This window comes from Dermacentor variabilis, chromosome 2 (genome assembly GCF_050947875.1).
Source record: "Dermacentor variabilis isolate Ectoservices chromosome 2, ASM5094787v1, whole genome shotgun sequence".
NCBI classification, from domain to species: domain Eukaryota; kingdom Metazoa; phylum Arthropoda; class Arachnida; order Ixodida; family Ixodidae; genus Dermacentor; species Dermacentor variabilis.
The window spans coordinates 214,167,865-214,181,612 of NC_134569.1; the positions used below are offsets into that span (position 1 = coordinate 214,167,865).

Consider the following 13,748-nt stretch of genomic DNA (forward strand, 5'->3'; position numbering starts at 1 on the left):
TGATTCTGAGCTCAGCGAGACAGGGTAGCGAGGCCCGCGAGGCGGCTGTCTATATTTTTTATCTTTAAAATATTTTTACCCGTCGATTTAAGAAATGGCGGCCTCCATAGCGACCGTGGCACCAAAACATCCCGACACCCAAAGCGCTGGTGTACACAACGCATTGGCCCTTGAGAATACACTAAAAAAATTTTACAACCTTTGGCACGTATATCTGCCACACAAAAATAATCGACATCTGCCTTGCTTGCGTTTCCCTTCTTCAAAACGCCGCGCCCGCTACTTTCCTGTCGGCAATGCTACGTCATGCTGATAACGCGCATGCCGTTCGTTACTGGGCAGTACCGGGCTCGCAGCGTTGAAGAAAGGAAATGCGGACAGCACAGATAACGTTTATTGTTGTGTGGCAAGATACGGTTCAAAGGGTGTGAACTTAGAGTAGCACAAGCGTGCTCTGTGTTTATTCCACCGCTTCGGAACTTCCGGCGAGTACGCTGCGTGACTTTCTGAAGGATCGAGACGACCGGCATGCTTTTGTGACTATACACTGAATCGAAGCCTCCCGATCAGCATTCTGAGCATTGCGTCTAGAAATGTCTCAAATGCGCGCGCAGGCGAGTTGGGAAGTCTACGTTTGACGCGTCCGTCGTAGCACAGGAATGTCGCGAGGTAAACTCAAAGGCGCTCGTTTAAAGCGATGAACTTGCGAAGTCAGAGTCGTCTCACGCCAGATGGACAACGTTTACCCGAATCCGCGCAGCCATAATTCTCGGCACGCTGTCTGAGCCGCCATAGCTTGCCGCTTCCCTTCACGCCAGCGCCCGAGTTACTTCTATTAGTTGCAGGCAATTCCTACGACTAACGATAGATCGGATCACACGCCGGCAAAACTTGACGCACAAGGAAGGAAGGAAAAAGTGGAGAAGGAAAGGCAGGGAGGTTAACCAGTTTGGCTTAACCGGTTTGCTACCCCACACATGGGAGAGGGATGGGGAAGATGAAAGATGGGGGAGAGGGAGAGAGAGCACACAGCACAGCACACACACATCGTCCGTTGACGCACAAAGCAACCACTACACTCACCGCCTTCCGTTGTGTGCGCACGCGTTGGGGTCGGCTCCGCACTGCAGCAGGGCTCGCCCGACGCGCAGGTGCCCGCGGGATGCCGCCTCGTGAAGCGGGCTCTGTCCGTTCACGTCGCACGACTCGACCGAGCCGCCCTCGCGGGACTCGAGGCAGCACCAGGCCAGATCCTGCGCAGAGCGACGTGGCGAAGAGTAAGCAGCAGAAGAAAATGAGTGGGAGAAGACAAATTATTGTTCAAAGGGATTCTGGTCAATAAAAGCGGCAAATCCGTCAGCCGCGTCCGCCCACTGAAGACGAAACCCAGCGCGACAGATGGCAGGTGCACCAGCGCAGTTGTTTACAGCAATTACAGTTTCGTGAGTAGCGGCCGTCGGTCGACCTCGGCCCGGAAGCATTTGGGTGCGTGCAAAGAGATCTCGAAAGGCGAAGCGGTGGAGAAAAAGATTTTTCGGGAAACTGCGATTCCGAATGAAAACCGGCTATTTGTACCGCGGCCCCGGTTAACGTATTGTAGCGAAGTGACGCAGCCGTGAAATATCAGACGCATCAACTCACCAGGGAGACGGAAGAATGGGGATGAGCTCCGGCAGGGGAAGTCCAAATCCGCAGGTACGACGACGAGAGTAGCATTTGAACTAGATTTATTCTCTTGGTATTTACCTTAAGTTTAAACTGTACAAAATATATACAAGCAAAACGATGTCATACCCGTCGTCGTCGGCCTGCCTGACCGGCCTGGTGAAGATGCGCCGTCTGCTGCTGTCTCTTTGCTCACTCTAAACTACCCCAAACTATTCCTTAAATAAGTTTCCCCAGCATCCAAGAGACACTTTTCTTCACCAATGGGCTACTTCGTTACTCCGACCAATCAGGCAAGCCGACATCATCCAATAAGCGGCAGAGTTCAAGGGGTCAAGAAATGGTCGCGTCAACACTCCGTACACAAAAGCACTCTGACCATAACTAATTGGCCTTTGACAGCCGAGCGTGAGAAGACGACGCGACATGTGCAGGTGTGACGTCAGGTGCGGCGGGGGCGGCGGCCGCGCGGCAGCACTGTCCGCGGCGCCGTCGAGGTACAAAGGTTTGCCCCGCGTCAAGGACCCCACAAAATTCCCCGAAAGACAGCAAAGAAGGCCGCGTTACATTGTCTTCGCGACACCTCCCCCCTACGAAAAAGAGTGTCCCACTCGTCACAAAGCACTACTACAAAACCAAATTAACAATTTAAACACGTACAAATTAAACACGTACATTTGGGGATTCATATAAGAAAACTGAAGTAACCGTTAGAAAAATGGAACATCACATAAAACAAAGCACCAAACACGTTTTAACAAAATGGAAACAAAGTGGACAAGAAAAGTAACACCAAAGTTCATTCGCGCGCGCTACACAAGAAAATTAACAATGAAGATTATTCGCTTGAGCTGTAATACACATCAATGTCTGTGTCATACGAAGCGATGGTTCGAGGCTCAGCCTCCCTATGAAATGTCCTCCAGTTGGAGTAAAGTTCAGTCCCGTGCGGTTTCTTGGCTTGTCCTCGATCATTAGTCGACATCTCACACACACGATTACACGTGGCATGCCTCCGGTCACCACAACTACATTGACGCACAACGCGACGAACACAACACATTTTCTTTTTCTTTGGACGTTCGTTATCAGATTTGCCGTCTGCGTCGTCATCATCGGAGCACTCCCTGACGTGGCACGGTCCTAATCGCGCAACATTAAAAGCGTCGCGTTTGTTGCCGGTTTGGTCGGCTAGAATCTGAGCAGAGTCCATTTGGTGGGCCGCTTTCTTGGCATCCTCGGTTCCGCGTTGAGTTCCTTGGCCCACCTGAAGTGGTGGCTCATTTTTGAAGGTCACAAAGGGGGCGATACTGGCTGGCTTCCTGGGGGCGAGTGGCTCTTTCTGGCAGTCAGAGCAGGAGCGGACATACTTGGTGACGTGGCAAAACATCTTTGGCCAGAAATAGCGGCGGCGAACTTTCTCCCATGTGCGCTTGACACCGAGGTGGCCTGCCGTGATGTCGTCATGGCAGTGCCTCAGAACCTCCGATCTCAAACACTTGGGGACAACGAGTGCTGCGCGATCTTCTTGAAAGCCTTTCGCTCTTCTGTACAATACACCGTCGACCAGCCGAAAGCTCCGTGCCGTTCTTTTCATTTTTCTGACAACGGGCGCACTCGGCTGCTCTAGGTGCTGTATTATTTCTTGCAACCAGGAATCCTCTCTTTGCTTTTCGCCGATGTCCACATGATCCAGCACGAGCAACGGTAAGGGATTTTCGTCGCTTGCTGGCGCGGAATCGTGCGGCGGTCGGGGAAGCGTGCGGGAGTTGCCTTGCTCAAAGTTAGAGCGCTGCTCCTTCCCCTGGGGTCCGTTTTCCTGGAGCCATTGCCGGCACTGGGGCGCAAAGTGGCCGATGCGGTCGCATAGCTGGCAGCGTGGTCGCTCGTCGTCGTCACGGGTATTTCCCGCTGGCCAAGGCACTGGAGGACGACGTACATCTTGTTCGATACCTTTCAGGCGGTCAAATAATGAGGCTATAGAGTCCGCAATCGTCCTCAAGTCCCTGTCGCGGTGGGTGGCCTCTCGCGGGCAGTGACGCTCTGCCGCAGCGCAGGTGGCGAGACATGTTGGAGGCGGCTGCACTGTTGCTCCAGCGGGTGTCACTCCGGCGGCAGGTGCCGAGGCGAATGGGTAGCATGACTGCCGGCCGGCAGAGAAATGGGTGCCGGTCACTTCTATCAAAAAAGCTGCCCAATCAATTCGGCGTAAAATTTCGAGGAAAGCAGAGCAGCTGTCCGGGTTTGCAATGAGAATTTTTTCCAGCACGTCCGGACGCAATCCGCGCATGAGGTGCCGCATCCGCTCCTCTTCCGTCATAGATGGATTGGCTCTGGCGCACAGCTGCACAACGTCATAATAATAATCTTCGTGAGATTCTGATGGCAGCTGCGTTCGGTTTTGGAGCCGCAAATATGCGATCTCAACTGAGTGGCGACTTGTAAAAGACGTTTTTAAAAGCGTCGTCCACTCTTTCCATGTATTAGGGGCACCCGTTAAAATTTGCGTGGTGTGCCACTTCTTTGCATTGCCCTCTAATGCCAAATATAAAAATTTTACTTTCGTCCCTTCATCCCAGTTGTTGAGGGAGGCTACGTATTCGTAGCAAAGCAGCCACTCGCATATTGACTCTTCGGGCGTGCCTCTAAAGACTGGCGGTCCGATGAAAGGTTCCGCTTGAGGGATGGGCATGGTAGCGAGGACAGTAGGGGGTTCGGTCATGGTCGAGCTGTTAGAGCTAGGTTCTTCGGGTTTGTTGCCACGGCCGATGATATTAGTGCGTGGCCTTCGGTACCCAGCACACTCCACCACTTTGTAGCGAAGTGACGCAGCCGTGAAATATCAGACGCATCAACTCACCAGGGAGACGGAAGAATGGGGATGAGCTCCGGCAGGGGAAGTCCAAATCCGCAGGTACGACGACGAGAGTAGCATTTGAACTAGATTTATTCTCTTGGTATTTACCTTAAGTTTAAACTGTACAAAATATATACAAGCAAAACGATGTCATACCCGTCGTCGTCGGCCTGCCTGACCGGCCTGGTGAAGATGCGCCGTCTGCTGCTGTCTCTTTGCTCACTCTAAACTACCCCAAACTATTCCTTAAATAAGTTTCCCCAGCATCCAAGAGACACTTTTCTTCACCAATGGGCTACTTCGTTACTCCGACCAATCAGGCAAGCCGACATCATCCAATAAGCGGCAGAGTTCAAGGGGTCAAGAAATGGTCGCGTCAACACTCCGTACACAAAAGCACTCTGACCATAACTAATTGGCCTTTGACAGCCGAGCGTGAGAAGACGACGCGACATGTGCAGGTGTGACGTCAGGTGCGGCGGGGGCGGCGGCCGCGCGGCAGCACTGTCCGCGGCGCCGTCGAGGTACAAAGGTTTGCCCCGCGTCAAGGACCCCACAAAATTCCCCGAAAGACAGCAAAGAAGGCCGCGTTACATTGTCTTCGCGACAGTATGTATGGAAACATCAATGAGAGAGTGTCTGATTGCGCTTGGCACTTTCTCATTGTAGAAGAATGCTGACAAGCGACACTGCTTCCTGCGCTCAGGTGTTCCGACTCGGATAGGTCAAATCCCCGCGCAATGTAATATTTTGTTGCGGCAGCACGTTATTAAATTACAGCGCACCAACCGGCCCCAAAATGAACGCTCCCTACAGCTGTTTGAAGCTCGAACCAACAGGCGTTTATCCAATCTTGACAACAACGAGAAAAAGAAAATGAAAGAAGCAGCAACGAGGGCCCCGGGGCGGCGACGAAGGACGGCGGCGTGAGGAAAGGAGTGGCCCCGGCAAACAGCAAAAGCAAACGTAGCAGTAACCGCGCGGGACCGCGAAGGAAGCCGCGCGCGAGCAGCGGCAAACTCGCCCCGCCCCGACGACCGGCAAGGGCACAGGCGCGATTTCGGCGTCGCCGGCAGCAATCAACCGCCGCCCGGGCCGCCGCAATCAGCGGCAGGCAACATCCAGCCGCGGCTATCGGCCGGACGCAGCAAAGCTGCCGAACGCGGGAGGGGTGAGCCGGCGAGAAGAGGCACAAAAATACGATGAGAAGAAAGAAAGAAAAAAAAAGCCATCGGGTTCGGAGGAGCGAGCGCCCCTCCAAACGACCTCATTTCCCTGCGAGCGCGGTCCACCGCCGCCGCTCCGCGCGATTTTGGCGATCATCGTAGCCGCGTGAGCGCTGAGGCGGTGCCGCAAGCACGCTGATCGCGGCCGCCAGCGAGAGAATGCTGGAAATGTGGGCGTCGCAGCGAGCCGGGTACCGCACAGCCGCCCGCTTCGGGACCGCCTCCCTAACACTCGCTGAAGAGACGACGAGCGGTAGCCGGCATATAACGGCCCCGCTATTTGGTGGTACTAAGTAGTAGGGTACACTGGCGCCGTTGCGGCCAAGTGCGGGCGGATCATCCGTAGCAGCGACGACAGTGGCAACCGCGCTTCGGACTGTCCGTCTAGACTCGTTTCCTGAGGCCGTTCGGGATGGTTTACAATATCGAAACGATAGACTATTTACCAAAGAGGTGCTCCCGCATAGTCAGTGTGAAAAGAGCGAAGTTCTCTGCTTTAGTTGCAACTGTATTTTCCCGGAAAGCGCTTTTCACTGCATAAAAAATACGCAAAAGGCAGGAACGTCTGAACGCGAAAGGACGACGACGTCTGGGTCGCAGCGTTAGCGGAGATTCGACAAGAGCTGCCAGATCTGCGCGCCGCGCGAGATGGAAGGAGAGGAAAGACGATAGACGCAGCGATTCCTAAACCTAAACCAAATGGCTAGCGACAAAAGAGCGGCGGCCCAGGCGCGCGACAGAGGGGGGAGATAAAGGATGTCCCTCGCGCGCGCACTTCGAAGGCCCGCTCAGACTGCGCCGGCTACCGAGCGTAGCTGTGGTCGGCTGCAGCGCGGACAGCATCAAACCCTCGCTATTTTCCACCCGCGGCACCTGGAGAAGAAGGAGCCTCGAGTATTTCCCCCTCCCTTTCGTTTCGGGGAAGGCCTCCAAGAAGGTGCGGCGGTTGCCGAAGAAGCCGGCGGCCACTAAAGAGCCGCTAAAGCGCCTCGCGTTTCCGTGTCAAGGCTCGCTCCTTGGTCGGTCGGCGGAACACGCGGCCTCCGCGACGGACGTCGTCGCGTAAACACACGCGCCGGCGACGCATGCACAGGCAACGCAAAGTTTTGTCCAGCGCCGCCGTCTCTAGCGTCGACCCACGAGAGACGGTCTGAAAAGCGTGGCAAGAGCCTGCTGCCCGTGCGGAGGTGTGTATCGAGGACACGAAGCGCAAACGCGCGCGCGCGAGACGTCGCTACGAGCGAGCTCGGCGCCAGGGAGACCCGCTTCCTTTCATTCTTCTTTTTTTTCCTTCAGCCACTCGGCTCGTCTTTCTCTTCGGTCCGTCGCGCTTGCGGGACCATCCTAGCCGACTGCAGCCGCTTCTGCACAGTCGAGGGGCTCTTTCGCAAGGCGTTGCGCGAACGCGTGAGCGTCGGAGGCCGGGTGGCGTCGACTTTATTTCGGGCGCGTCTCTCAAGTATATATATTTTTTTATTTTTTCCCCTTCGCGGGCGCGTAAGGGCCCCCGCCGCCGACGACGACGACGAGAGATTGAGGGGAGCTCCCCCCCACCGCTTTTCTCCGCTCGGTTGGCCTCCGCTCGGGAGTGGAGGAAAAGCTTCCTGCATGAAGACACAGGCGGCCCCATCCACGGCCGCCGCCAGCTGCTGCCGCGTCCGCGCAGACTACGAGACCGGCGGGCAAGGCGTCCCCTCCCCAACCCCCACCGAAGCGCGTTGCGTGCTTTCGCGCACAGCGCGAGGCTTTGCAACACCCCCCGCACGTCGAGCATCGATTGCGGTGGCGTGCCAAGCGAGGCCCTCGGTCAAACGAGCCGCCGCCGCGAGTACACGGTCGACACACGTGATGAAAGAGCGGGTAGCGAGTGGCGCCGAAGGCTGCAGATTACGTTCGGTAGACCGAAGGCCCTACATTAAAAAACTTATTCTACGATCCACTCGCACTCACATTCTATATAAGCAAGTGTGGTTTGCAGCGAATTATGCAAACTGTAAAAGGAAACGAGAGAAATTGTGACGCTTCAGGAGAGTGATGCTATTTTGCACGCATCCGAGTCGCAGCCGAGGGTTCATCGATGCGGCGCTATATTTTTGAAGCGTCGAGCTAGATACCTCCGATTAGTCATTCTCGCAACCACTGTGAGCAGTGCTTGCCGACACAAGTGAGCAACCTCGTTGCGCTACGTTACTTCACTCGTGCGTTATGTATCAAGGTACACCCGCCCTGTCCTCGCTTTGCGCGCTCGATTTGAACCGCCACGTCATAACCATGCAAAGAGAATGGACAAAGTCTGGCGTGACCCGCTAAGCAGAAACAAGGAAAGGAAAGAAATACCATAAACGTGCTCTGGCGCTTGTGCGGAAACAGTTCCCCGTCTACAGACACACGAGCGCCGAAGCTGCAGAGCTCCTAACGGCGCGGAAAACAAAGGAAGAAGAAAAATAATGGCGAGAGCAGAGCCCCGCCGTTCGATCGGCCCGCAATCACGGCTGTCGCTCCACCGCGCGCGAGCCAAGGCAAGTTCATATACCGAACACACGCACGGCACACGTTCTCGCCAAGCCATCAACGGAGGCGGCAGGCTCCAACTCGTTCGCTCGGCTCACGGTGGCGTCAGAAGAAAAAGAAGGAAAAGAAAGGGACCTCGCTCGCGCACGCAGAAAATAGCCGCGGCGCGAGCGCTCTCCCCGAGCCAACACCGTTCTCGCAAGCACGCACTTGAATAAGAAGGCTGCCTGCAGCCGCTGCGAAGACCGCCGTCGCTCAGGCGGCGCCGCGGCCGAGATGCGACGAGGAGGCGGACAGCTGAATAATACAGAGGCCGCAGCCGTGCTCGTCGTCCGCCCAACGCGCCCGAGGAGAAAAGGGAAGAGAGAGAGGAGCGTGTTCACGCGGCGCGCACCTGTCGATGCGATGCACGCCCGCTGGCTGAATATATACGTGTGCCGCGCCGCGCACAGTATACGACGACGAGACAAGACGGGAGGGCTCAGTATTTCTTGCTCCCGCTTCCTTTCCTTTTTTTTTTCTCTCTGCACTAGAAGTGTGCAGGTCTGCAGAAGCAATGACAAGCGTCGACAAATCGCGAACTCGTGAAACTGGTGCAAAAAGCTAAGTCTCTTAATATCGCGAGGCCGCGCGGTTAATTCGTCACTCGTTATCGTAACCGCCTCGCAAAAGACCGTGCGCCTCCGCAATGACCAATCACAATCTAGCCTAAGCTCCGAACGGCAGAATTTTTGATATCCCCTTCCCGATTGGTTCTACGCGAGCTCAACGGTTCCTAGCGCACTGCACGGTTTTAAGGGGCACGGAGTGTTGCTGCCACCTCGCCATCGTCCTCCGCGTACGCCCGCTGAGCGCCGATGCAGCAGCTCTCAGCGCCGTCGTCCCCGCGGTCCGCTGCCTCTCCGCCAAGGCGGTCGCCGGAGGAGAGGCGCTACGGGATCGTTCGTCACGGCTTCTATTAGCATAGCGGCCGGCAGCGCGGCGGGCTCGTACCTGCCGCGTTCGGGACATCACTTCCGACAGCGTGTGCGCCTCGCCCCCCGGTCAGACCCTGCATGCCGAGACGGACGAAGGCGGCCTCGATGTCAAGTCGGTCGAGCGGGGGGAACGAGGCGGCGGTGCCGTTTGTGGAGAGAGCAGTGATAAAGTGGCCGCCGGACCACTGAATGCGTTTCGGACGAAGAGCGCCATCACTGCCTGCGATGGCCGCGAAACGCGCTATAGCTGGCACAACGAGGGGCACCAATCTGCGTGCGCCTCTTCCGAGAACTATGTTTAGCTGCGAGCTAACGGCGATTGCGTCGTCTGTCAGCAGCCTGGCTGTGGTCTCCTTTCGGGGTACACGTAAAGCCGGGGCGAACGTAACCTCTAATGACGACTGTGCGGATGCGCAGCCTGCGGTCGGCTGCTTCGTGCGCCACGCGAACTTGAAGAATACTGAGCACGGGCTTTCCACAGCACGGAGCACGCCCGTATTAACCAAGCACTGGATCAAAAGCGCCGGCTAACGACACTCCTTAGCGTTTGCCTCGCCTCTGTAACTGTCGTTTACTTCGCCCACGGCGTGATTAACCACCTCGCCGCAATTCAAGTTCCAAGACGCTGAAGTGTACGCCGCCTTGAACGTCGAACCCCACCCGGCGTCTTTTCCACTTTCAGTCAACGGCAATCGACAGGAACTCGGAACACGGGGGCACTCACAGAACGATGCCCCGCAGCGAACCGCGAGTCTCGCCCCACCCCCTCAACCCGCGGTAGAGCTACGGGCCGGGAAGCCATCCGAGCTTGTGCACCTCGGCGGCAGATGGCCGGTCTCCCGCGTGCGACGCTCCTTCCTGTCGAGCTCGTTGCCGCAGAGACTCCCCGCTCCGAAGGCTCGTCCGCTGCCGCCATTGTGAGCGTATTGTGTATACGTGACTAGACAAGTGGTGGTGGTGGGGACGCTGTGCGTCGAGCCGGCTCAGCCACGTCACCTGGGGAGAACGGCGCAGATCGCGAGCGCGGGGTCGGTTGTCACGGACGGGCGACACACGAGGCGCCCCGTTCCGAACGGCGAGCAAAGTACGTGGCGGTACGCGGTTATGGAAAACGCGGACGAAGGGGGCTGAGTCAACCCTCACGCGAGCCGTGGAAACGAGACGGCAACTGCTCGGGTCCCCTTCGCTGTATCCCGGATTCGCCGCTTTCTATTTTGCACCTCGTGTTCGCGAGCACTTTACATAGATTATCCTACCGGGTCTCACCCGTCACTTCGCCCAATGGCGCTTTCACCATAATGAAAACCACAGCGCTTAGATGGATGGAAGCAGGAGCGACCACGACGATGCATGCGAAAGCGCTCAATGAAAAAAAGAAACTATAACGATACGGGGCAACCTCTATTTATTCACACGACATGTATGCTGCACATGGAAATTGTGCGGTTAAGGGTGGCGAAAAATTCACCGACGATTACGACACTCGCTATTGCGAAATTTGAGCGCAGTTCTATACGTGCTCTCATTTCGCGCATATTAGCTGTCGCGGACAATCGGTCTCGTGCGGCACGTTGGAATCTGAGTGAAGCGTTGAAAAACAATTAATACTCGAGCACAACGATAGCGGCGACCAGAGTCCGCGATCGCCAAAACTCTGATCTGCAGGTCAAGCGCATAGACTTTTATACATGAATCGTCGAAAGTTCCAGAGTAATCGCTGGTGCCCGCGTGGCTTCCAGAAAGTACTACACACAATTCGCGCCGCACATACAGTCAGATTACAAATACTATGGTGCCATTTCGTAACCTCGCACGCCACTCTCTGTTCCTCCCCACTCTTTCATCATACTCTCCCCCGCTTTCCGCCTCAAGCTCTCACTGTAGCCTCCTCCTCGGCTTTCCTCCTCGCGCTCTCTTCCATCTCCCACTACGCTGCGCGTTCGCTTGCATCTTTCGCTGAGCTCGTGCGCTCGGTTACCAGGGGCAACGTCGACGCTCGCCGCAGTAACAGGCGCCTAAGAGCTGCGCTCTATAACTGCAGCTCAATGCCTGAAAATGTGCTTCAACCTGGCCAAAGTAATTCCGCAGCGGTCAGCACATTGGAGTTTTGTGTTATGAGTTCACCGAAGAAAAACTAGGAATCTGACGAGTGGCCGTCAAAATTACGTTACACATGCATGCATGCATGCATACATGCTACGCGTGTCAAGTTAGGCAAGGTTTCAGTGGCAAAACGAAATCGTCTGAGGGGTGCAGCGATATCTACGGTACTGTCGCATCGAAGAAACCGTCTAACGGCAGCTAACCAGATCGCATATTAACGGCCTTCAGTGCCAGCGCGATAAATTTGATACGTAGTAACCAACTGCGAAGTGTAGTGCGAGAAAGTACGTTCACCGTTATGAAAATATCGCGGCACAGCTTACCACAAGAGACGGGGACGAGGGGTGGGGGGGACTTACGCATAATATATAACCGGTCGCTACAGCATCGCGCCAACGCGAGCAGCGAGCGCTAATTGGCCATCTCGCAGAGTCCGCGACCGAGGGGCGATCGCCCAGGTTCTTCCCTTAACGACGGACCCCGCTCCGCAATTTATTCCAGCTTGCTCGCCGCCGTGTCCGGTTTCGAACGCGACACCGGAGCCCGCACCGCTCTGCTTATTAGGGCACCCGGCTTGCCTGCACCGCCGCCCCTCCCCCTTCTTTTTCTGCTGCTCGCAAGCTGCAGCGGACAGCAAGCGGGAAGACACGTAGCGGCGGGGGTGAGAGGAGCTCTTCTTTCCGCGGCATTAAGCGCCCCAAGCCAAGAAGAGCGGGAGTTTGGCTGGCTGGGGCGCGCGCCCAGCACGAGCGGTGGCCGCGGCAAAAGCAAGCACCAACCGGCGGCAATTTCCTCCAATTAGCGACGCAACGCACCGGGAGGGAACCCCAAGACCGGTTTCGGTTTACTGAGCGAGTGCGAGGCACTGCGCGTACGCACCCTGCGGTTCACCCGGCTGAGAAGGAGCCGCTCGAGGGGCTGGCTTAACCCAGTGCCGATTCACCTCGTGCGGGTGGCAGCCCGCGCAGACGGGCCCCCGCGACTGCACTCCCCTCGTCCGTCTCCTCGACCTCCCGCAACAAAACCGCCACCCCCGCCTCCGGGACAAAACGCCCCGGTCACCCACTTCGCCCTATTCTTCGTCACTCGCAGGCAAAACCGCGCAGCGCTTTCAAAGGTATACAGCGAGTACTTTGGCCAGACTCGGGGGGCACTTGTATACTCGGCTCTGCGATCGGCTGAACCAAGCTCTACAGCCTCCGGAGCGACGCACGCTTTTATTCGGGCGGAATATACACGGCAGACAAGCGGTGAGTGTACGCCTGTCGCGTGCGACGTCAGGGTCCAACGAGGAGTGGCTGACATCCTCCCGCCAATGGCTAGCCTGCGGTCAGTGGCTCGGGACGGGTCACTTTCCCGGCCGGCCATTGTCAAGCCGCCGAACACGTAAGACGAGAAAGGAAGACTTGAGCAAAACCGTTCCTCTGTTGGCAGAAGTTCGCGTCTCGACCTCCTCGTTCTCTTTCCTGTTTTGTACAGTCGCAGCGCCGCACGGCGTGCACAAGAACAAGAGTCGGTGCACGCTCGAGGACGTGCCACCAAGATGGAGCCAGGGACTTCGCCCCGCACCACGCAGAGCGATTGCTGAAACCGTTGTTGGAAAGTCCCTTCGCGTGCGTTTCCCTGAACCGAAGCAAGCGCGGCACCACTGGCGCGCCCCGAAGCCGACCACGGAAGTACTCTTCCAAACGTGACGCATTTCTGCAACGCTGGCGCCTAATCGCCGTTGCCAACGGCGGCTTCCACGCGCCGTTTTCGTCGCTATTGTATTTCACGTTCCCCCTTTCGCTCTCGCCCGCTTTAATAAGCGCCCGAACGTAAACGCGAGCGCCTCGTTTAGATCCAGCGACAACACGCCTGCTCGATAACAAAAACAAAAAAAAAGGAAACCGACCGCCGCTCGCCGTCGTATCTAAACGATCGCGCCACCGCGAATATTACGACCAGAAGCAACGCTAATGCAGTAAAACAACGAGCACCGAAGAAAGCCGCGCGTCGTTCGGCCTCCGCGCCTCTCCGTCCGCTAGGACGAAACGGCGGCCCAAGAATTCCTTTCCGCGCACGGCCCCCGTTTTGTAGCGCCAGCGAGAACGCGCCTCGCTGACAGCTTTTGTCCGCCCGTGGGTCTTTTGTTTCTTGCACGCCACGGTGGCGCCGGCCTTCGCGCTCGGGATCGGGGGCGTCCACTGCTGCGCTGCCGCGTTCTCTCTTCGCGCGCCGGCATTCCTCGATCGCTCTGGCGCTCGGGGCTGCAGCACCCGATCGAGGCCGTGCCCTTGCGCACGCCGTCCGCCCAAGAAGCAATCGAACAGGCGGTCGAGCTGGGCGGGGACACGAAAGGCGCGCGCCAGGTGGAAATCTGCGAGCGTGATCGGAGAAGGCGCAACAAAAGGCCGCGCTTCGCCCGAG

At 56.8% G+C, this 13,748-nt stretch overlaps 1 protein-coding gene across 1 annotated transcript in view; it reads right to left on the reverse strand.

The window, feature by feature from the left end:
• LOC142573096 (uncharacterized) overlaps positions 1–13,748 on the reverse strand; it is a 77,908-nt gene that overhangs the window by 14,128 nt on the left and 50,032 nt on the right. The window contains exon 7 of the mRNA XM_075682617.1: positions 1,084–1,253. Coding sequence (XP_075538732.1) covers positions 1,084–1,253 — 170 coding nt within the window. The remainder of the gene's footprint in view (positions 1–1,083; positions 1,254–13,748) is intronic.